This window comes from Lates calcarifer, linkage group LG6, assembly GCF_001640805.2.
Source record: "Lates calcarifer isolate ASB-BC8 linkage group LG6, TLL_Latcal_v3, whole genome shotgun sequence".
Classification (NCBI taxonomy): Eukaryota; Metazoa; Chordata; class Actinopteri; family Centropomidae; genus Lates; species Lates calcarifer.
In genome coordinates, this window is record NC_066838.1 from 8,309,241 (window position 1) to 8,333,600 (window position 24,360).

General features: G+C 40.0%; 2 protein-coding genes, 1 long non-coding RNA gene and 1 other non-coding gene across 5 annotated transcripts in view; 1 reads left to right on the forward strand and 3 right to left on the reverse strand.

Annotated features, from left to right (window-relative positions):
* Positions 1-29: 29 nt before the first annotated feature.
* Positions 30-21,609, forward strand: LOC108882550 (solute carrier family 26 member 6). The gene is made up of 18 exons (XM_018675095.2): positions 30-712; positions 848-987; positions 1,814-1,924; positions 2,210-2,358; positions 3,122-3,286; positions 4,373-4,525; positions 11,641-11,723; positions 12,282-12,429; positions 13,960-14,073; positions 14,473-14,550; positions 14,967-15,062; positions 15,203-15,309; positions 15,539-15,608; positions 18,831-18,920; positions 19,316-19,468; positions 20,358-20,412; positions 20,632-20,756; positions 21,238-21,609. Exons 1-18 carry the CDS (start codon positions 567-569, stop codon positions 21,265-21,267), a joined length of 2,013 nt encoding a protein of 670 aa, XP_018530611.1. The 5' UTR covers positions 30-566; the 3' UTR covers positions 21,268-21,609.
* LOC108882552 (uncharacterized) lies at positions 7,716-11,151 on the reverse strand. The gene is made up of 2 exons (XM_018675099.2): positions 10,828-11,151; positions 7,716-9,351 (listed from the first exon to the last, which is right to left on the reverse strand). Exons 1-2 carry the CDS (start codon positions 10,898-10,900, stop codon positions 8,447-8,449), a joined length of 978 nt encoding a protein of 325 aa, XP_018530615.1. The 5' UTR covers positions 10,901-11,151; the 3' UTR covers positions 7,716-8,446.
* Positions 21,610-23,586: 1,977 nt separating the features above from the next.
* On the reverse strand, positions 23,587-23,659 carry trnar-ccu (transfer RNA arginine (anticodon CCU)). The gene has a single exon. It is a non-coding gene; the product is annotated as a tRNA-Arg (tRNA).
* Positions 23,660-24,099: 440 nt separating this feature from the next.
* Positions 24,100-24,360, reverse strand: part of LOC127142551 (uncharacterized) — a 3,796-nt gene continuing 3,535 nt past the window's right edge. For both annotated transcript variants that reach the window (XR_007813377.1, XR_007813378.1), the window contains exon 3: positions 24,100-24,360. This exon is cut by the window's right edge and continues 173 nt beyond it. This is a non-coding gene — a long non-coding RNA (uncharacterized LOC127142551).

The following is a 24,360-nucleotide window of genomic DNA, read 5'->3' on the forward strand; positions in this document are numbered from 1 at the left end:
TTTCTCCCCCCCCCGCTCTCTCACACACACACACACAAACACATATTCAGACCACGAGTCTCTGAAAGCTGAGCTGTGATAATAGAGGCATTCAGAGGCAATGAATGGAGGGGGGTGAAGGGGAGGAGAAAGGGGACCGTAAATTCGCTGTAATGTGCAGAGTTCAAGGCTGTTCTCCACCTTCCCTGACTCACGTGTGAGAGTGTGAGAGTGTGTGTGTGTGTGTGTGTGTGTGTGTGTGTGTGTGTGTGTGTGTGTGTGTGTGTGTGTGTGTGTGTGTGTGTTATCCTCATACGCTGTCGCACATGTGAACTCATTGTACTCATGCGGCTCAGTGCTGATACAGAGGTCAAACCCCTCTCTCTCACTGCTTTGGTTTGTTTTGGTTATCTATGGTTACTACCACTTGTCTTCTTTGATGTCATGTAACTTCTTACGCACATTTTACACACATACTAGGAAGAAACGAGCACGGAGAGAGACATTAAACACACACCCAGTACTGAAACGAGAACAAAGTGAAACTTTGAGACTGTACTGCCAGTAATCTTTGACATTGATTTCAGATGGACAGCGCTGAGCGAAATGGCCTTCCTCCCTACAGGCAGCCTTATCTTGCAGTCGCCCTAGACGAAGCACAGCTGGATGTCCTCGGGCAGCGAGTAGAAAAGAAGTCCCTGTCATTTTTGGAAAGGGTGAAGGCACAGTGTTGGTGAGTCAGAGGACAGGTTTAGTCTTTGACCTTGCTGCATGTCAGAATGGGCCCTTAAATAGTTTCTAGTACTAACAAATGCTTAAGGCCTGTTATCTGAAGCTCTACTGTGTGTGTGTGTGTGTTTTCCTCCAGGTGTTCTGGTCCCAGGTTGAAGAGCTTCCTGCTGGGCTTTTTTCCTGTCCTGTCATGGCTGCCTCGCTACTCCTTCAGAAAAAATGCCATGGGAGACCTGGTGTCTGGGGTCAGTGTTGGGATCATTCAGCTGCCACAGGGTGAGGATGCAGTGACAGATAATAATCACATAAAAAGTCTTTTTAAACAACCACTGGCTGACGCACTCACTTCACACAAGTTTCTGTAGGTGTTGCACTTGACCTGTAGGAAGACATTTAGATTTTTGAAAAATGTAACATGTATTTCTATATCTCATTGAGACTTGTCAACAAAGCTACATCAAAAAGACCTATAAAATTTCAAAAAAGATAAAATAAATGAATCAAACATTATAAGTTTTTTTGCAGCTAATTTACAGCTTTAAGGCTCCATGTTAGTGATCATATGCTGTCTTTTTCAGGATCTTGACAACTGTAAACCCAGGTTAGACAGGGCTGACAGGTGTGCATGTATTCACCACAAAGTTTGAAGGGACAGCTACTCTGGATTATCATCCCAAGCATGTTCACTGTAATTTTCTTAAAGAATACAGTTGTATGGAAGCATTTTCTTACCATGTAGCCTTTCTTTGTATTCCTCTCCTCTTTCTTATTCCTCCTCCTTTATCTGTGAGTTCTTTACAAGGAAATGAGGCACAAACAGGATATCACTCCTGTCAGGGAAACGTGAACTTGACCTTCAGGTGTCTGTGGTTCCTGAAAAGTAGAAAACGTTTCATGTGTGAAGAGACCCTGACCTCCCCAAAAATCCTCTTTTGAAAAAAGCAAATCCACCAGTCACCACAGTAGTACCACAGTAAAGTGGCTTTTAGAAATCACTGCACTGTTTAGTTTTTGATGATGAAGTTTTCATTTGCTTTTAGCAAAATGCTAACCAGCTGTTATTCAAAGCATGCTTTTCACTCGCACCTTTCTTCTTTTGTAGGTATGGCCAATGCCATGTTGGTAGGAGTTCCTCCGGTGTTTGGTCTATACACCTCTCTCTATCCTCTGATCATCTACTTCATCTTTGGCACTTCCAGACACCTCTCCATCGGTAACTGTCAAATCCTCTCTATTTTATCTGTTCACCTCAAGTCTTTCCCTGCTTCAGACTAGAAAGATAAAATGTGAAAATATCAGTCAAATTATTTTTAAAAAGTAAGTTTTAAAGTTACAGTTTTCTTACAGTTATTATTATTTTAGCAATATCAAGCTGAGTCTAACTCAGTACCTTCAGTATAAATATTATGTGATATTACCAAATACTGTTGAACCTAACATTACAGCTGTGAGTTAAAGAGTTCTGCACTGTTTGTGTGTGTGTGTTTATGTGTGACAGGTACTTTTGCCGTCCTGGCCATCATGATTGGGTCTGTGACAGCTAACGTGGAGTTGCTTAGCAACGGTGTTGAAGAGAATCAGGTTGATGTGGAGGCAGCGAAAGTGAACGTGGCTGTGCAACTCACCTTCCTCTGTGGCCTCATACAGGTAAACACAGGAACACACACACACACACACACATTACTACTACACTCACTATTGTCCAGCTCAGGCCCCATTATGGAAACCAGCAGGAGAAAGCAGAGAGTTTCCCTGCAGACAGTGGCTTAAGTATCACATTTGTTTTAATAGTTTCATCTGTATTGTTGTGTACACACAACCTGCTGTGTTATCTGAAACACTCAAACTGTGCTGTCGCTTTTTACCCTTCTTCATTACAGATCACCTTGAGACATTATACAAAATAATTCCCCTAAAAACAAGGCACTGGTGATGTAACCTGCATTCCTTGGTCCATTTTGTCATTCAGTATTCATATTATTTGTGTGGCTGGCCAACCAGCAGACATCATTAGTATGGTGGCAATGACAAGATCCCTCACTGGCTTCTCACAATGCACAGAATTTAAATGAGGAGTTGGCTGAAAATGTTGCCTGATTGCTACCCATGCCCTTAAAATCAATCCAGATGTTTTCAGTGGGTAAAGTTGAGTTTGATAGCAGAACATTTGTCAGTGATCTATAGTATCAGTGGTCATGTTTGATAAACATGTAGCTGTTAGAAACGTAGACAAAAGAGTAATCAAGAGATACCAAATTCTACAGCAACTGTGTTGAAAAGAAAATGGTAGGCATTTCCTCAAATGTTGATGTTTTCTAAACTTAGATGCTAATATAAACTAAAACTGTGTGTGTGTGTGTGTGTGTGTGTGTGTGTGTGTGTGTGTGTGTGTGTTCGTTCATTCCCACAGCTCCTGCTGTACTTGCTGCGTGGAGGCGGTGTGTGTCGATGGTTGTCTGACCCTGTAATCAGAGGCTACACCACAGCAGCAGGTCTGCATGTGATCATCCTGCAGCTGCCACTGATGACTGGAATACCTGCTCAGAGACACACCGGCCTGCTGGCTTCAGCTTGGGTTTGTTGAAACACTGTGATACTACCACACACATACTCACACTCACTTGTGAGCTTCCACACTGAAGTATCCTTGGGCAACACTTTGAAATCATACAAGCTCCCGTAGTGCTGTTAGATGACTGATCTCTGTGTTTGTGACGTTCAGTGGATTTTCTCATACTGGTTCAGTTTATCAATTTGCTTGTAAAGCTGAAACATGACGCTGATGTTTTTTCTCCATACTCTTAACTAAATGGATATCTATTATTGTACTGGACAAAAAAAAACATTTAAATTCAACAACCACAGATCTCATGAGGCTCTGACAGGTGTTCTAATGGCTCAGATGTTTAATATGTTAGATCATTAGGTACAGTAGAACAGTAGATACCCATTAAGATTACAAAATGGACTGAAAACCCCTGGGACATCTATAGGATTTCAGAAAGTTGTTGTAGTTGTTTAATAAGACTGGAGGTGCTGTAAGATTATGGAATGCCAGGCCCAGGGGGCTTTATTACCCAAAGTTGAGCCTCCCAGTGTTCCTCTTATAACCCCTGTTTTTGTCCACTACTGGCAAACTGTAACCATGTCACCTTTACTTCTTATAACCTGAAGATTTTTATTACCTTGGCAAAGAGTTGTAGTGGTTAGAAAAAAAAGGCCCTGTCTGACTGCTGCTGTGACTGAGTGAGAGCCTTGTTTTCGCTCATCACTTACATGGGGCTAATTCAAGGTTGCCCTCAGACTCCTCAAGATGTTGGCTGGGTTTAGAAAGTGTCAGGTTTGCTTATCAGCTGTTTGCAGGTGGTGTTTTTCCTCTAGCTTTATTGGACCATAACCTCAGATAAGGCATTGAAGTGGTTTAGAATCACACCTGTAGGTCAGAGGTCATATAGAAAGATATTAACTTTCCCTGAAGATGTTCCAGTGACTGAGAGGGAGGTAGTAGATATCAGAAATGAATGTACATCATGTTAATTTTTTTAAAAGATATTGTAGGAGAGATTTCAGTTTCCAAAGTTGCCTGTTATTATATTTTTGTTTTTTAAAGGACATGCAAATTGTTTGATAACTGTGTGTGTATGTTTGTGTCATTTTCCAGACTTTAAAGGATGTTCTGTATGGGGTGACCAGTGCTGTACCAGGAGCTCTGTCAGTCTCTGTGGTTTCCATGGTGATACTCATCGGTGGCAAGATGCTGAATGAGCACTTCAAGAACAAGCTGCCTGTTGCCATACCCTGGGAACTTATACTGGTGAGGGATTCAGACACACGCACACATACTGTTCACACATATACGCACTCAGTAGACTCATGCCCATAAGATGCACCCAGATGGACAGATGCCACAGTGATGAACTGATGAATGAGTCATAATTATATAAAAATCTGTTTTTATCTCCAAAACTGCAAATTCCTCCATACAATAAATATCTGCACCTGGCCACTATTAATCATCGTTCTGTCTTCTGGTGGTGTTTGTGAGAATTTTATATATTTCTCAGAAAAACTGCTTCTCAGTTATTCTTATATGGTACCCTTTATTAAACCTTTACGAGCTGCAATTAATGGTTAATAAATAATTTACTAATGCTTTACAGATCAGTTATAAGCCATTAATAACAACAACAACATCATAGTCAAATGGAACAAGATGCAACCGTGCTGCCTGCAACAGTTTTCCTTTTCAAATTGAGGTTAAAGGTTTTCACAGAGGTACAACTGAAGATGAGTATTTCTTTTTTTTATTATTATTATTAAATTTCACACAAAACTCATCAAGCTGTAAAGACTGGGACAGAGCTGAAATACAAATTATAAAAGTATGAAAAATGAAACTACAGTGATATTAATGCATGAAATGAAAAGGAAAATCATAATCACATGATCTTTTATAAATATATATCTTAAAATTAGCACCATTCGCTTAGTAGTTAAAAAGTTGCTTAAAGCAGTAACAGTCATTAAATATTATAATGTTTAATCTTTTCCAATTGATTTTTCAGACTGATCATTCAGTCTTAATTTTCAATGTATCATTCTTAATTTCTGCACATTGCATCAAGCAGATGTTGACAGTTCGGTCCATGCTGATAGCTCTGGGAAGATGCTCTGTTCACAGGTGTTGAGTTATGGTTGGAACAATGTCATCCTCCTGTTGGCTCTCTGAGTTGTCATAGTCATTGTTAGTTGATATCCTCACTCAATCTATGTCTTTTTCTTGGGACACTACAGTACACATTTTGTATTGATGGACATTAGATAAGCAGTAAACTTAAATAACTGAGTGAATGACAAATATATAAACAGATTTACATTAAAGCTTGATCTACAGCTCAAGCTCACCTTAGTGAATGACAGCCGCTCAGGTGGCAGATTGAGAGACAAATAAATAATAGTTGGTAAGATTATCTTTGAATGATCAAATAAGTAACATATTAACTACTTTCTCTGCCTTTATATTATAGCCTCTTCGAAGTCTCACAACTAAAACTAAACTCTGGATTACTAAATAAGTGATATCATATGTATAAACAGTTGCAGCATATAGTGTGTAGCTACTTTACATAATATCTCTATTCTGTATCACTTTTTCTTCAATTCAGAAGCTCAACTCACTTTTTTGTCCATAGTGAATGGCAGCGGCTCAGGTAGCAGAGTAAGAGAAAAAGAAATGACAGTTAAGACAAATTACCTATGATAATTATTGAATAAGTAAATAATAACTAAGACTATAATATAGACTAGCTCACTTTTTTCCCTAAGTTATGGGCTCATACTCACCTTTTTTGGCCTCAGCAAACAGCAGCTCAGGTAGCAGAGTGAGAGAGACAACAATAAATAATGGTTAGTAAGACAGACACAAAAAACTTTGAATTACTAAATAAGTGATATCATATGTATAAATAGTTGTAGCATACAGCATGTAGCTAGTTTCCATAATATTACTATACTAGATCACTTTTTCTTCAAGTCAGAAGCTCATACTCACTTTTTTGGTCCACAGTGAATGGCTGCAGCTCAGGTAGCAGAGTGAGAGAGACAACAATAAATAATGGTTAGTAAGACAAATTATTTTTAATAATTGAATATATAAATAATAATCATCATAAGTAATATAAGGATAGGTGGCAGAATGAGAGAAAAATAAATAATGGTTAGTAAGACAAATTATTTATAAATTATATTCTGTATCACTTTTTCTACAGTTCAGAAGCTCAACTCACTTTTTTTGTCCCTAATGAATGGCAGCAGCTCAGGTAGCAGAGTAAGAGAAAAAGAAAGAATAGTTAAGACAAATTACCTATCATAATTATTGAATAAGTAAATAATAACTAAGACTATTATATAGACTACTCACCTTTTTTGGCCTCAGCAAACAGCAGCTCAGGTAGCAGAGTGAGAGAGACAACAATAAATAATGGTTAGTAAGACAGACACAAAAAACCTTTGAATTACTAAATAAATGATGTCATATGTATAAATAGTTGTATCATATAGTGTATAGCTAGTTTCCATAATATTACTATACTAGATCACTTTTTCTTCAAGTCAGAAGCTCATACTCACTTTTTTTGGTCCACAGTGAAAGGCTGCAGCTCAGGTAGCAGAGTGAGAGAGACAACAATAAATAATGGTTAGTAAGACAAATTATTTTCAATAATTGAATACATAAATAATAATCATCATAAGTAGTATAAGGATAAACAGGTTTACACAATAACACAAATTACTATCTATGTCTTTAAATTACAGATTATACTTCAGGTCACTGTCTTTCCAAGTCAGAAGCTCATACTCACTTTTTTTGGTCCACAGTGAAAGGCTGCAGCTCAGCTCAGAGTAAGAGAGACAACAATAAATAATGGTTAGTAAGACAGACAAGAAAAGTTTTGAATTACTAAATAACTGATATCATATGTATAAATAGTTGTAGCATACAGCGTAGAGCTAGTCTACATAATATTACTACACTAGATCACTTTTTCTTTAAGTCAGAAGCTCATACTCACTTTTTTCCATGATATTTTCAGGTGGCAGAATAAGAGAAAAAAAAAATGGTTAGTAAGACAAATTATTTATAAATTACTGCAAATGTAATTATGTAATTATGTAATTATCATCATAACAATAAATATAAGGATAAACAGGTTTACACAATAACATGAATTACGATCTATGTTTTTATACTACACTTTTAGAGTAGGTCACTTTCTTAGCAAATTAGCAGACATTACTCATTACATTCTCTTATATTCTATTCTAGGTCACTTCTTTTCCTAAGTCAGAAGCTCTTACTCACCTTTTTTGTCCACAGTGAACAACAACAGCTCAGTAAACAGTAAAATGAAAAAAAAAAAAATACTTACTGTTCTTTATAAGTACTTACTGTTACAAATACTTACCTTTCTTTATAAGTACTTACTGTTCCTTACAAATACTTACCGTTCTTTATAAGTACTTACTGTTCCTTACAAATACTTACCGCTCTTTATAAGTGCTTACTGTTCCTTACAAATACTTACCGTTCTTTATAAGTACTTACTGTTCCTTACAAATACTTACCGTTCTTTATAAGTACTTACTGTTCCTTACAAATACTTACCGTTCTTTATAAGTACTTACTGTTCCTTACAAATACTTACCGTTCTTTATAAGTGCTTACTGTTCCTTACAAATACTTACCGTTCTTTATAAGTGCTTACTGTTCCTTACAAATACTTACCGTTCTTTATAAGTGCTTACTGTTCCTTACAAATACTTACCGTTCTTTATAAGTGCTTACTGTTCCTTACAAATACTTACCGTTCTTTATAAGTGCTTACTGTTCCTTACAAATACTTACCATTTCCTCTAAGTACTTACTGATTTAATTTAAGGCCAGACTAGACTTCCTTTTGAGGAGCTTCCTTTGTGAATTTGACTCCCTGAGGTTTGGGGCAGGACCATGGACAGCCTTGCCAGATGCAAAGGCCAGCCCTCAGGGTTAAAGAAAGGTCCAGCCACCGTACCAAAATGTGCAAAAGTACAAAAAAGACCAAGTGCAAGACACTACTTGGGATGTTGACAGCCCTGCCAGATGCAAAGGCAAGCCCTCACAGTTAAGAAGTCTGTGATAGCTGTGGTCTAGTAGTGATGTCCTGGAGGTATGGCAGTTCTGAAGCACATTAGAGAATCAATCTGAGTCGCTGTCAGTCGACCACCTTGGCCTCTTGGCAGGAGTCTCTTCCAAGTCGCCATCTTCCCTGCGCCGCCTTGTGGAGGAGCTGAGACCAGAGGTTGAGGGAGACACAGAGGCCTCTGCTGAAGAGCTGTCATCAGAGCTGTCATCAGAGCTGTCATCTTCTGGGCAGAGTTGCCCGATGTCCTCGACATCAAGATCAGGAACTTCATCATCAATATTGATGTCTCCGTTCATGAAGTCCTCGTCCTCTTCATCGTCTTCATCAAACGGCTCCACAAGGGCAACATAAGGATCAGCGTGAAGGTCAGGTTGATCAACAGCGAAAGGATCATTAGGGAAACCATAAAAGTCTGGTTGATCAACAGCACGAGCACCATAAGGCTCAGCATGAGGGAGAGCATATGGATGAGGAGCAGGGGCAGGAGCAGCATAAGGATTAGCATGGGGGAAAGCAGGAGCAGCGTAAGGATCAGGGCCAGGGAAAGCAGGAGCAGCATGAGGGGCAGCATGAGGAGCAGCATGAGGAGCGGCATAAGGATTAGCGTGGGGGAAAGCAGGAGCAGCATGAGGAGCAGCATGAGGAGCAGCGTGAGGGAAAGCATGATGAAAAGCAAAAGGATCATGATGGGGAAAAGCATGATAAGCAAGAGCGTAAGGAACAGGATGTGGAACAGCAAAGGGAACAGGATACAGGGCGGGATAGAAGTGAGGAAAAGGAACAGCAGGACCATGCTGTTGCCCCTGCATCCAAAAGGGTGGTGGTAGGAACTGCGGGAGCAGAGGAAGGGGAGGTCCCCTGTTTCCTACCTCAGCCTGTTGAAGCCCATCCTCTTCCTGGTCATCAGGGGGCCTTTCAGCAACAGAACGATTTCTGTTGAAAGGCCAAAAGGAGCCACCTGAGTGGAGAAAAGTATAAACAATATAACATTCAGTATTTTCAAAAAACAGGCTTAAACAGGTGTAATGTAGATGTTTTTAACTGTTTTAACATATTCATCACCAAATCTTAACCCCTGACCTCAGATAGCTAATCAGCAGATCTGTGTGTGTTAATTAATTAACATTCATTTTAAAGAGTTATGCACGGCAGGTTGACACAGCATATTTGACTGCCCAAAGCTAAATACAGGTTTACACCATTTTGACCTTGGCTACAGTCCAATTACAGAATTATTCAGCAGTTACAGTTTCAGCAGGTGCAATGTGTTTACACAATCACATCCTTCAAAATGGAGCTTAACCAAACAAAATATGATATTTATGTTCCTGGGTCATTAAATAACTTAATGCACTAGATAATGCTTTTTCCTTTGCACCAACCCTGCACCTTGTTAAGCTATGGTACCATGTTTTTAAGAAGATCTCACCTTCTCCAACACCTCTTAGTTTATAGATTGTGTAAATTACTGAGTAATCAGACGGATAATTATATTTAATGTCGCTTTTCTTGGAGGCATATAATGTGGACAGTTAAGACTTGATCAACTCCTCCTAAGTACATGCGTTAATTACTTACGCTGAACCATGGACATCTGAATTAAATCGTGCATTAATAACAATAGCGCTTCTCCAGAAATAATCACACACATGAATGTGTCTCTATGCGCACCAAGCTAGTTTCTTGGTAGTATTTTCGCAGTCTATGAGCAGCCGACTAAAATACTAAATCGCACTTCCATAGAGCAAATACGAAAATACCAACGTGTCTCTCTCATGTCAAATACAAGCTCTATTAGTGATCACTGTATATCTTTTGTAGCCTAAGTTCAATAACAATTCTAATTTACTTTATTGCCATTTCTCAGGATCATAAAGATCACTGAGCTGTAGCTGCGTTTTGGGGAGTATGTCTGTGAATTATTTCACAAATGTGATAAAGTTTTAAATTAAAGGTTTCAAACAAGCCCAAACAAGCAAACTCGACTATCTACAACGGGACTCTGGTTTGATTAGGCCTGCACGTTCTGACGTATTGACGTCTGCTCCCAAAAGTTCCATCGTCTCCATAGTCACAAGTAAAAATATTTAAAAAAGGCCCTACATTTGCAACGACAGTTTAGGAGAATTTGATGCCATCAAACACAAATAAAAGTACTTTCAAATCACTACACAGTTGTTTATATGTTCCACACAAGTTTGTCCCGGGACACTCAGTATATTTTGATCGTCTACTAATAATTTTACATCGAGAAAACATCGAGTATCACTCAAAACTGTGTTTTCCTAACAGGCCAGCTGAAATTCCATTAACTATTTCTCTTTATATTCAACGAGTCACATTAACTGCGTGCTAATTCTGTAGTGAAACCCCATTTTTGTGGTTTCAGGAATATTAATTAGTACATTTGATGAAACATTAGATGATAACTTACGTGCAAAGGAGACAATCCACCGTCCAATCCTGGTCAGGAGGTGATCCGCCCGGGGGGGTCCACTTGAAGCCATTTTTCAGCAGGTAGATTTTGCAGTGCTTTTCTGCAAGGTTTTCCTCAGTTCAGTTATCCAACAGTTTGTTTTCCGAAGAAGGTTTTCCAGGTGATGTGCTATTCAAGAGTTCAACTTTCGAACAGACAGGTTTTGCAGTGGGTCAACAAGTGTCAAGTCCAAGTGCAAAAGGGGAAAATGGACGGGCCTGAAGCTCTGACATCACCTCGGTCAAACGTCACCGTTCTGTTGCCAGGACTTTTACTGACGCACGTGTATGCGCGTGCGTGAGCGAGAGACACAGATCTGATATATAGCTAATTAATTGTTGGACACCGTGTGAACAGACTAGTGAGGGTATCATCATCAGTTGCCTCCTCAGCATCTCTGTACTGCTGAACAAGCGCAGCCATATCACTGCAGTTCACACCACCTTGACTCAGGGCACAGTTAGAGGTTACATCTGAAAATTAACTATGTTAACACACTTGTAGGCTATAGCATTAAAAACCAAGCTCAAACACCAACAAACTGAAGATGTCTTTTCCATATTCCTGTGGATTCATGCCACGATCCATTCAATTAAGTTAAACTGCAGTATGTTATGGGCTACTGATCTGAAACACCTTCAGTGGACGGACAGCATCTGATCATGATTATGCGTGCGCTCTGACATTTCAGTGCTGAATACAGTGTATTTCTCTTCTCCAAGTGGGACGTTCTGTGCAGAAAATGTCACATCTATTGTTTTTCTCCCACAGATTGTCCTGGGCACCATCCTGTCAGTGCAGATGGATCTGACTGGACAGCACAGAGTCCAGGTGGTGGGACACATACCCAGTGGGTCAGTGGAACTGTGTCCTTGTCTGTGTTTCCTTGTCAGTTAATTAGTTATATTTAAATGTATTTTCTTAGTGTATTGTATTTTATTGTTTGTTGTCAACTTCAAGCAATATGGATTTTGAGACAGTAAATTTCAGAGTGGAGCTAGTCAACCTATGTTTTACTGTAACTATATCAGGGTAAAAAGTGACAGACTACTGAGGTGAAATGAAAAATGCATTTCATAGCATATATTTCTCTGTATTCCAAAGCTCTATGTCTCACCTTAACCTTCTTCTAACCTCCATCTCTTCATACTTCTGTTCTCATCTTAGAAAATAACCCAGTTAACCTCATTGTGCTTTGTGTGATAGCCTTAAGAGAATGTGGCGTGTGTGATGGGTAATTTATGAGGTGACTCAATTTAAAATACTGGTCATAATTCTTTTGGATATGACTTTATATTTCATTTATTTGAAAAACGAGTTAGTCATTCAACACATTAGCCTGTTCTTCTCTCTCTCTCTCTCTCTCTCTCTTTCTTTCCTTCCTTCCTCCTCCTCCTCCTTCTCTTCTCCAGCTTGTCTCCCCCAGTCCTTCCCTCTCTGTCTCAGGCCAGAGAGCTGTTCCTTCCAGCTCTGTCTGTGGCTCTGGTTGGCTTCAGTTTCCTCTCAGCCATGGGCTCAGTGTTTGCCCACAAACATGGCTACCGGGTGGACCCCAGTCAGGTACATTCATGACAGCTTTAACTCTTACTTTTGCTGCGATTGAGCTGTTGTTGCAGGGTCAGCTTTTTAAATGAAGCAAAAAAGGTAGAAAAGAGTTTATTACTTCCAGATGTGTAACCATGAAACAAAGGACATTATTGCAGGGTGCTTTAACCATAACTGTGACTTTTCTAATTCTGTGATTTCATTTTGCCCAGGTATCTTTCTTCTATGCCTACTTTTTAATTGACTGAGTTTATTCAGGCAGGGTTTTCTCATGCTTCTCACAGTTCACTACAAGCAGCGCCATTTTATGTTACATGACCCACATGATCCTGTTGAATTTTTTACCATCTAATTTCCCAGAAGGACACACAGTGAACATTGTGCAGAACAGAAAAGAGAACATTAACATCTATGATAAAAACGATATATGTTGTCATATGTCCCCTAAAATATTTTGTTATATAGGTAGCTCTGTCTGGGGTGTATTTTCAGTAGCTGGCAGTAGTTGAGTGTTCATAGTATGTAGTTTAGACTGTATAGATCCAGGTTTAAAGTGACAGAAGGGCAGGGCTGAGAGAAAAAGGCACAATTACAATCATCTGCTACTTCAGCACCAAGAACAGCACCATGGGTTTATCAATACACAGCACAGTTAGGTGACTCATATTTCAGAGCCATGGTTGGGGACATAGGTTTAAACTTGCACAAACCTCAGTCAGATAAAGGATGAATGGGTCAGGAAGACTAGACTTACGTATTCAACTAAACAACCATGCTGCCCCTGCACTCTCTCTGCTACTATGGGATAGAGAAGGGGGAGGCAGGTTAACAAAGGGGATGCATATTGGTCATTTTGCTAACAATGAGGATAGCATCCCGCCTCAAATCAGCTGCTGGTTAGACAATAACCCATTAACACACTGTTAAGATTCAACTAGTGTCTTGAGAATTCTGCAGATGAGAACCCATGGTTAACAAGCCTGAAAGAAATGATGAGGAGCGACCACAGCTCCATTCTCAGCAGTGACTTTGAATGGTGCGAAACCACAGATCTCGCTTTTCCTCGAAAAAAGGTTCTTTGACCCAGTTACTGCAGACTTTCCTTTGAAGCCTCACAGTGAAAACTGCTGCAGGGAATGCTCTGTCAGTTTGTCCAAGTGAAAGGCAAAAGTCTGGTTAGATGGCACCTATGTAGAACATGCTTTAACCAAACATGCATTATGCAGGTCAGGTGGAATATTAATTAACTGAAAAGAGTAACACTTCTGCAGTGAAGGTCCTTGGTTTCTAAAAATCTTGTTTCAGACTTGATCCTCTGTGTATTAGAGAAATGATGAACTTGAAGTGCCATTTTTGTATTTTGATTAGTTTTGTTTGAGTCAACTGATTAGTTTCCATTTCTTTCTATTTAACCCTTTCCTGAAAAATTACCCTATCCCTACAAAAATGATAATTACCAGGCCAACCAGCTGTCCTGTGTGCATACACCACACACCAACGATAGCCCTGTGACGTTAAAAATGATCTTGTCTGTCTCTGTCTCAGGACCTGCTGGCTCTGGGTCTGTGCAACACCATCGGAGGAATGTTTCAGTGCTTTGCTGTCAGCTGCTCCTTCTCTCGCAGTATGGTCCAGGATAGTATTGGTGTTAAATCACAGGTATGAACGTCCAAAAGACACAAAAACTCAAAACCACCAATAGTATCTGTATCTGTAGCCTACTTAAGTAGAGTTTTGAGGTACTTCTATTTTACTTGAGTATTTCAATTTTACACTGCTTTACATTCCACTACATTTCAAAGTCCACTGCATTTATTAGACAGCTCTGCTTACTAGTTACTTAACCCTTGCTTTTACTTGTAACAGAGTACATTTGTATTATGGTATTGAAACACTTAGTTAAGTAAAGGTTTTGAATACGTCTTCAACAACTGCTAACCATTTTTATTTTGTTCTATGTTAATGAAAGCCACCAACTGATACCTGTCTTTTTCCTCCTCTTTGTCGCTCTTTATTTACCTTTTTCCCCCTGTGTTGTGTTTTAATCTCCTATGGCAGATGGCAGGTTTGGTATCAGCTTTGATGATTCTGACCATCTTGTTGAAGATCGGCCATCTCTTTGAGCAGCTGCCAAAGGTAAAGTACATCTGAGATAACACCTGTCGTTTATGTTCATCATATCAGTTATCAAGCAAGGGCTCAAATCAGCAGCATCTCACCCACAAGAGTTTCTCTCTAAGTTAGAAGTGGCGTGAAGTGAGAACCAGTGCCATGTCACATGATTCACAACAGAGCAAACAAAATAATCCCCAGAGGAGATGTAGTTGTGTTGCCAATGCTTTTGTGAGGAGAGCAACAGCAACAAAAGTTTGAATTGACATTTCTCCAGCTAGTATATTACTGTCCATAAAGCATGATAGAATGATGGTGGAATAATGTGAGTGATGATGTTTTAAGAAATGTCAAGTCATACTCCAGCTGGATGAGACTCACTGTCACAATGATTCACATGTCCTAGCCAGTGTTCAGTAATGCCTTGCTCTGTGTTCCAGGCAGTGTTGGCAGTGATCATCGTGGTGAACCTGCAGGGGATACTGGCTCAGTCCAGGGATGTGTGTGTGCTCTGGAAATCTGACAGATTAGACCTGGTGGGCTACACACACACACACACACACACACACAGAGAGAGAGAGAGAGAGAGAGAGAGAGAGAGAGAGAGAGAGTGAGAAACAGTATGAATCTCCTTCTGATCACAGACTTTTCCTCTCACCTCCCTCCTTCTCTTCAGCTGGTGTGGGTGGTGTCGCTGATTTCCACGCTGATCTTTAACCTAGACCTGGGTCTGGCCGTGGCTGTCGTCTTCTCTCTGCTCACACTCATCTACAGGACACAACTGTCAGTAGTCATTACACAGAGCATTCTTCACATCACTGTGAATTTTATTTCAGTTTTGTTTGGTTTATCATGTCTTATTTATTCCTCTATTCATTTCTTCACCTTGACTCATACATCTTAAAAGTTTTGTTGTTTCCTTCCCTCCTCTCACTTGTCTCCCAGGCAGACTTGCACTCTCATTAATATCCCCCCTGTCTCTCCTGTCTTTCATCTTGTCCTCATCTTTCAGCTCCTCCACAGTTGTTTTGGGTCGTATTCCTGGTACAGAGTGTTACAGAGATGTGGGACTCTACACTGAGGTAAACTCAATCTGTCTCACACGTCCCACAGCAGTAGGTTTTCGAAAAACCTCAAACTTTTTGATTAAAGTTTGGTGTTATACATGGTAAGTTGAGTAAAGTTTAGGCCCAATTTCCTAAGGCCTATCTGCCAGTCCTGTGTTGTCCCAGTCTCTCTGTTCATTAGACATTTCTTTTGTCTGGTTTTGGAGAGGAACATGGTATTAGAGCTTTTGAAATACTTTCAAAACAATTGTTAACGTTCAGAAGATGCATCCAAGTAATCCAAAGATGAAACGACTTGTTCTTAGTTTTTAAAAGCTCACTGAGAGCTCAAAAAGTTTTATCTCAGCTCTCTTCTGACTGTTTTCCTCAAAACTTTATTCTGAGTTTCTATTCCTCTTCTCCACCAGCCTCAACACATCTCAAGTCCTTCCCCCACAATCACTTTCCCAAAGCTATAGACTTCAAATGTGGCCACAAGAGTAAACACTTCTGTCTTATCCACAGAGAAAATGGACACAGTCTGTGACATCACCTATGACCATTATGGGATGTCTCAAAGCCTGGATTGTGATAGGCTGAGACGCCTGCTACTCAATGAATACACAACCCTAAACATACTTCTATTTAAGCCTTGATGCCCATGTTAGGGAAGAATACATTTAAATTGCAAACAAAATATGCCAAAGAAGTGAAATCATTTTTCATGGAATCAGCATCTAGTGGTCATTAGAGGAACTGCATCTGAAGGCACTTCCCGTGCATCCATCCAGTACCTGAACCACTAATCCTTTCATGGTTGCGGGGGGGATGTGCCCTGCCAGCTGACAGGCAGGGGTAGTGTACACCCTGGAGAGATTGCCTATCACTAGACAGCTTCAGGCATTTCACATATTAAATACTTAAACACCTCTGTATTGTAAAACAGTGTCTATCCACAGATGTTTTAGTGGTTTGACTTTGTGGGAAACTTCCTTCTTATCAGAGCTAAATGAGAGGATCAGGCAGGTGATTAGCTTAACTTACAATAAAGACTGGGGGCAGGGTAAAAGAGCATTATATCTCCTTTGTTTGATCAATACATCATAAGAAATGTGAAAATGACAAGTTGCATTTTCATTCACCCTCACTGTGATGGCAGAAGCTCAAGTTTTTTAAACTTTGAATTGAGCTGGGACAGTTTCCCTCTGCTTCCAGTCTTAATGCTAAGCTAAGCTAACCACCTGCTTACTCATATCTTCATATTTAGTATACAGCTTTGAGAGTGGTAATGGTTTCTCATCTAACCTTCAGCAGCAGCTACTAAGCACATTTCCCAAAATGCCATACTATTCCATTTTCTATGTTGTTGCTCACTTTGTTAAACCATTGAAGTCATACTGAGGATGGAAAAGACTGCAGCTTTGTCACAAATCCAAAACCTTCAACTCTCTTCTTGACTCCATCTGTCGTATATTGTCGTTAATACACCACATAGTCAAAACAAAAACAAAAATAAACCCTTGGCTGAAACCAGTCTGTTGGTTCTATTTTTACCTGCTACCTCACTCCTGTCTCCTTCCTCCACCCTCTTCTCATAAAATTTTTCTGCAGCTCAGTCACAGAACTTTTTTTGCCAAACTATTAAAAGAAATAAGTATTTCATAGCATCTAAAGTCAGACATGCAGTTATAATCAAATTCAGAGAGGTTGCTCAGAATATTAAACATTTTTTATCCATCAAGCCTCAGTGTATATATGGCTGATAATTGCGCAGCAGATCATTACCCGCCTCCAGTATGCCAAGGGTTGACTCTGCTGATGCTTTACTGATTGTTAGCGATAAATCACACTGACTTTACATGACTCCTGATGATCTTAGCTGACAACAGGCTGCGGACTAGCATGTCTAAAATGTCATCAGTGTGAGACACAGTCAGTTAATGAATCCTCCACAGCTTGTCTTGTATATGCACACGATACACCCCCTGATTTCAGCTGGATCACAACATCTGCAATTCAAATACATGTCAGCACAGCAAGCGTTTGACCAAAGTGCAGGATCAGTGTCAATCTGAAAAAGAGCCAGTTTTTTTCACATGATAGAAAAGCATGTAAAAAACGTTTATATTAAAATGTATTTGGAAATCATTATAAATCGACAAAAATATTTTGGTAGCTGTATGTACATCATGGGCTTTTGCAGGCTGTTAAATCATAGTGTCCTCTTTGTGTAAACTAACAACTAACACACCAAATTCCCCAGAAAAGGTCAGTCTTTTATAAACTTAATCAACCACTCTGAACTGTGTAACTGTCATGCAGCCAAAACACACTAAATATAAATCCCTGGCTGAAACCCACCATCTGCCGCACATCAAAACACCAAACTGTCACCAAAGGCAATCTGTCTGGGCTCTGAGCATCAGTGAATCCCTGTCAACTTCTCGCTCTCTGTTCCCTCCACTTGATTCTCTCCTCACTCTGATACACCAGTGGCTGCAGCTCAACTCCCTTCTGTGTATGTTGTCATGTGTCCATCATGCATTAGAGACAGTGATGGAAGCACATTGGTTTACTGAAACAGAAGATCTCTTGTGTATCTGAAGTTGGTATAAATCAAACTGGTTCCTTGTATGTGAGTGTAGACCAGCCAAATGTTTCTTCTCCCCCAAATGCAGTAGATCCTCTTTAGGTTGGCACTCATTTTATAGCATATGCTCTCTTAAACAAACAAACAGTAAACGAACATAGTTTCATCTACTATCTTTGCTCGGCTGGTGATTTAAATCATTTGTCTCTAAAATAAAGAATACTACAAGTCTCTAGGCATCCAGGTCAGAGTTCTAAAAACACAACAATGATAGAAGACACAGTGGATAGAAGATTATATAGTCTTTAAAGGGCATGAAATAAAAATGCAACTTATAGCCAAATGGAAAGAGCAAGTATATATTTCAGAAAAAAGCTGGGCTGAAGGTTTTGTGGTTTGGACAAATAAAGGACCAATAACAGTATTTTGTACTTTAGTATTTGCCACTAAATCTCCTCTCTTTATCAGAAATTGGAATCAACATGGCCACACTTTCATTCTACATCCAACATCATCTGTAAGAGCAAGGCATCTCTCACTTGTTTTAGGTCTCATGTTAGTTACAGTGTGACTGCTGATGCAGACTCTGACCCTCTCTGCTGGGTGTCACTGTTGTGCCAAATAATACACTGTCTGTCAATACAGTGTCTGTCTCTGTAATTTAACAGGCAAAGCAAGTTCCCGGGGTGACTATACTCTCCTGTTCCAGCCCAGTTTACTTTGCCAACTCTGAACTGGTCTTCACAGGGATCAGAGAGGTGCCAACACACACACACACACACACACACACACACACACACACACACACACACACACACACACACACACACACACAAACAAACAGTGAATTGAGTGTGACTAGAAAGATGTAGGAAAAAACAGATGAGTGAGTGATGAGGTTATAATTGTAATTAGGTCCCACAGTTTATTTTTAATACATGTGGAGTATCTGCCTTCCACAAGGAGTCCATCAATATGTGGACATACTTTGTAAGAGATTCAGTACCGGCACCTGCCCAGGTAATATAAGAGGTGTGTGTATGTCTGGCTTTGCACTGTGATCACCCAGTACACTATGTGCTACATGGTAACTAAAAGTCCTCAAGTAATTCTCCACATGTAACTTTGACTCTTTATCTTTTTACCCTTCCAGACAGTGAGTTATTGTCAGAAGAACAACCCAGCTCAAGTCCACACTGCTTCCTCTTCCTCCTCAACCGAGACACCAACACAAACTCATTGCTTGGTTCTCGATCTCAGCTCGGTCAACTTCATGGACTCTGTGGCAGTGATGGCATTTTGCAAGGTGAGGGAAGATTGTGTACACACATACAAACTGTGCTATAAATGAATGATGAGAACAGTTTCTTGAGGTGGTGCTCTTCAGCTGTCACCTCTCAGACAGTGACCACCCGTTATATTTTCATTCATATCAGGAACTTAACACGTACAGTGCAATAAATAATCTGTCCTAGAAAAGACTTGCTAAAAGCTATGGAAGCCCTGTCCTCTCGGAAATACATTCATAAAAAGATATGCATGATAAAGAAAAAAATATGTATGGTAAGTTTTGAGAAAGTAAATTAAAATTATTAGATATCTATTCATAATTTGGACCTAATAAGTCAGAAGTACGATGCACTCAGTTATTTCACACTGGTTTATTGCACAGATTTGGAGGCAGAGTGAATTATCCTGCCTTCAAATCTATAATTTCAGTATTTCACAATTTAATTTGATCTATTAAGATGTGAACAACAGTGTAGGTTTGTGTGAGTGGATATCAGCATTCCCCTGGCAGATTTAAACCTGCCAATTCTGCAGTTTTGTTTTTTCTTCATAAAAATGTCTTTAGTGATTGGCTGCCCTCCTCATTGGCTCCTTACTGCTGCTCAAAGACATTCATAAGAAATTGTTATGTAAGACCAGACTAGACTGTATGTCCAGTAATTCTGTGTTAGATAATCAAAGTATGATACACACCCTCTCACTGCTTCTAACAAGTAGAGGAGTTACCAGTTGTAATGATATGACTTTGTTATCTCCTCTTCCTCTTTAACCTCAATGATAAAAGAAGGGAAAATCAAATCAATACAACTTTAACTCAATAAGATGGTTTCAATGTGTGTGTGTGTGTGTGTGTGTGTGTGTGTTTGTGTGTGTGTGTGTGTGTGTGTGTGTGTGTTATCTATCAGGTTGTAGGTAACTTGGAAGTCCAGGGTATCCGTGTGTTTCTGGCAGCAAGCCCAGGTCAGCTTCAAGTTTCATACTCACTTATCTCTCTTAAAGTGACTCTCCTTATATGCCCCCCCCCTTCACTCACACACTCACACACTCACACACACACTGCCGCAGTCACTCTTTCTTCTCCGACCTGAGTCTACTGTGCAGTATGCATCAAATATATACTTGAAACATTAAAGTTAAAAGATGTGATGTGTGATCCTAAGGTTCTCTGTGTGTCATCAGAGAGAGTAATATCTCAGCTCCAGACTCAGGGTTGTATTCCAGACAGTCTGCCCAGCTCCTGTCTCTTTCCTTCAGTCCATGATGCTGTCCAGCGCTATCTCAGCACCTTGCCCAGGCCTCTGGAGGTATGCACTCTCATTTCCCAGTTCATTTGCTATTTTTCTTATTTATTAGAACTTATTTTCAAAGACCACAACTTTTTAAAATTTATTCTAAGGTTAGAAAAAGGTGGTTCAACAGTCAGTGTGTGTGTGTGTGTGTGTGTGTGTGTGTGTGTGTGTGTGGCGATAGAAAGAAGTCAGTTTGCCAGACCTCTGTAGCCTGCCCCTCATCTCTGCTTGAGGCTAGCAGCTCAAGGCTACATTAGCCAGCTACCCAACTGAACTGTCAGAGGACAAGTTGCATTGTTGGTAATGTAGACACCAGGTTTTGACAGGGGAGAATAATTTTTTTTAACCACCCGACTCTGACACTGTTATAGGAGAGAAATGCCAAATCAGTGGAGTGGTCTTTTATTGCTTTTACATGACATCTTGTTGAATGTGAAGTTTAAAGTAGCATTTCAAGACAATTGTTTGTATCAATTGTCCTTATCTCTTTTCTCAGGAAATCAACTCCAGCACAAGTGAATGTTGAACCTACAATGTGACTGCTGCTTATGAATGTAAATTAAAGCACGGTAAAGTCAACAAGAGGACAGAAAAAGACCCTGAAGTGACTGATCAGTCTTAAATGTGGCGAACAGAACAATCACAGCTCCATTTTATTTTGAAAGAAAGTTTTACAGTATGTATGCACCTGCACATGTCATATATTTTCTGGCAATAAATGTAGTTGTTCCCCATTTTCCCCTAAGTATTACATTATTGACCTTCCTGTTGAGAAAGAGGAGACATGATCAAGGCCACAATCCTTCAATCCCTGTTTTAGGAGGCCAATACCTTATCCTTTAGGCCACTCTGGCTCTGTGTTACAACTGATAGAGAGACACTGAGGACAACACTTTATCCAAGTAGGGTTGTACTGATGGCAACTGGGCTTGTAGTCACTTGGTTTGTAAGTGCTCCTGGCTATTGTAACCAGTTATTGGAGTCGGTGGAGTCACCTGAGGCAAAGTGTTGGAATTTTTGGAGTCACATAAGGTCAGTTGTGAATGATTGTTAAGTCTCCTGGGAGGGGTTGAATGGACAGCATTGTAGGTGGGGGATAAGTGGTGTCGTAGACCTTCTCCTCTGTTGAGGGATTTAAGATTTTACTACATTGTTGTCATCAAAGGAGTGACCCCTGTCCTTTAGGTCTAGGTAAACTGCCGAGTCTTGACCTGAGGAGTTGGTCCTCTTGTGCTGAGTGTTGGCATCTTAAGGCATTTAAAACACATTGTTTAAAAAACCCTTAGACAAATGCGTGGCTCAACACTTATATCACAACACACACCAAGAATCGTTCTACTTTATATGTTGAATGAGAAGGAGGCAAACATAACTCTGACAGAGAAAGACTGGTTAAATGAGCACTGCTGGAGCTAGTGTAACAAGTTAATGGCCAGTCACTTTGGTTATGGCAATGCTTATGGAAATGTATAATATGGAGAGGCTGACCTTGGATATTGCATTTATTCATTGTGAGGACTAGATGGACTGAGACAGACACAGACACTTGACGACCTGTCAGTGCTGTATTTGTACACCTCTCTGTCGTCCTGGGCCTATTGGGAAAATAATCCTTAACACAAAGCCTACTACTGATAATACATGAGCTGCACTGTGTTACCCTTGGTGACCTGTATGTTCAGTTCTCTTATGTATTTGAGACTCCTTAAAAAATATTAGAAAATTAAAGTTAAAACTTTTCTTGAATTCCTAATGAATTCTTCAGTACCTTCTGTTAAATCTGCATTGTGTATTAACTTTGAATGCCTCCAGAGTGACCGCCAGTTACACAGTAATGCAGCAAAACAAAAATAAATCTGCATTCCTACTGCTTCAGCTAGCTTCATACTGTAGATGAGAGTTGACTTTGTTTTCATAATCACGTCATAGACTGTTTTGTACTGTGCTGCACTGTATGCATATTTTGGATTAAGTGACAATGGCAGTGGTTTGCACAGGTTACAGTAAATGATGGAGACAGTGTGACAGAAATAGAAAAATATGTGGCTGCCCCTCCCTCTGCATTTTTTAAACCGTTTCTCTTTTAGAGGCACACCACATCACAACATGTTACGAGTTGTTTCTTACTGTACAGTAATAGACAAAACTGGCCTCTCACATTTTTTGTCAGTTTAAGGCACTGAAACAGGAGAGTGGGATTGTTTTAATGTATAACTTTCACTTTGTTAGAAAGGGTGAATACCAATGTGTTTTATATGCCTAATCTGTTTTTCTCAGTTTCTCTTTTTCATGTGTTCCACTGCCTTTGGTTTCTTCCTTCTCTCAGTGAATGCTCTGTGTTGGTAATAATTATGCTCCAATTTACCGCAGAAATCCTGAAAAAGATTTAGATATCAAGAAAACATCCTGATTAAGGAAGAGTCAAAAATAAAATAACAATAATCATTTAATAACTAATACAGTTTTTAAAATCTCACTGGCAAAAATGTTTGCGTTTCTGTATGTCTTAGAAATCCAATATTACAACCAAGTCATTATTGATAAAAGTAGCCTGGCTGATTAAATTAATATTAGAGTGATAATCAATCCCTCCTTTTTATTGGCCTCATAAACCACAATCAGTTATATGTTACCAGCTCAGTAGTGAGTACATGAACATGGGGGCATGGATCAAAGTTCATAGGGATCCACTGCTTAGCTTATCATGGGAGTTTTCTCTCACAATCTAATAAATATGGGTTTAGTCCTTGTCCCTGTGTCAGGCAGGTAGAAGAGGAAGGGTTATGAGGAGGTTTGATCAGTGGATGGCCCCAGCACGCTTCCGCTGCGCCACTCTGCTGTCAATCACCCCAGATGGGACTCGAACCCACAATCCCTGGCTTAGGAGGCCAGTGCCTTATCCATTAGGCCACTGGGGCTTCAGTGATGTGATTCATAGGGAGAAAAAAATAGACATTTCATTTCATGATAGTACATCCAAAGCAAAACTCAAAGAAATGTTATATGGCAACAAGAAAAGAAATACATCTTTCCCAGCTCTAAAGTTATGATACAGTCCCTGCTCAGAAGATAACCAATTTTAAAACCACCTCAGTCATGACTAGTCTAACAAATCATCCAGGTAAATATCACCATCAGTACAGTAAGATGTAAGTGTTAGCAGAGGATGGTTTCGATCCATCGACCTCTGGGTTATGGGCCCAGCACGCTTCCGCTGCGCCACTCTGCTGCTGGTTGTTTACAGAGGAACCACAATCCCTCAGCTCTGTGTAGAGACTTTTATCAAAAAGGCTGCATCACATATTGGAGGTGGTGTGTGTTTACCTGGCAGGTATACTAGTATTTTCAGGTGATTGTTCGGGCCAATCAGCTGCTGATAAAACACTTGATAGCAGAGGATGGTTTCGATCCATCGACCTCTGGGTTATGGGCCCAGCACGCTTCCGCTGCGCCACTCTGCTGTCAGTCACCCCAGATGGGACTTGAACCCACAAGGAGGCCAGTGCCTTATCCATTAGGCCACTGGGGCTTCGGTGATGTGACTTGTAGGGAGAAAAAATAGACAGTGAAGAGAGGAATGTGAACAGCAGGGAGCAAACCAGGTAACACAAAGCACTGA

Bases quoted from the DNA above. Each gene is read 5' to 3' on its own strand.
- LOC108882550 (XM_018675095.2), top strand. From the start codon at position 567: ATGGACAGCGCTGAGCGAAATGGCCTTCCTCCCTACAGGCAGCCTTAT. The intron at 713-847 runs GTGAGTCAGAGG...GTTTTCCTCCAG, and splicing joins AGGGTGAAGGCACAGTGTTG to GTGTTCTGGTCCCAGGTTGA. The intron at 2,359-3,121 runs GTAAACACAGGA...TCATTCCCACAG, and splicing joins TCCTCTGTGGCCTCATACAG to CTCCTGCTGTACTTGCTGCG.
- LOC108882552 (XM_018675099.2), bottom strand. From the start codon at position 10,900: ATGGCTTCAAGTGGACCCCCCCGGGCGGATCACCTCCTGACCAGGATT. The intron at 9,352-10,827 runs GTAAGTTATCAT...TTCTCCACTCAG, and splicing joins GTGGATTGTCTCCTTTGCAC to GTGGCTCCTTTTGGCCTTTC.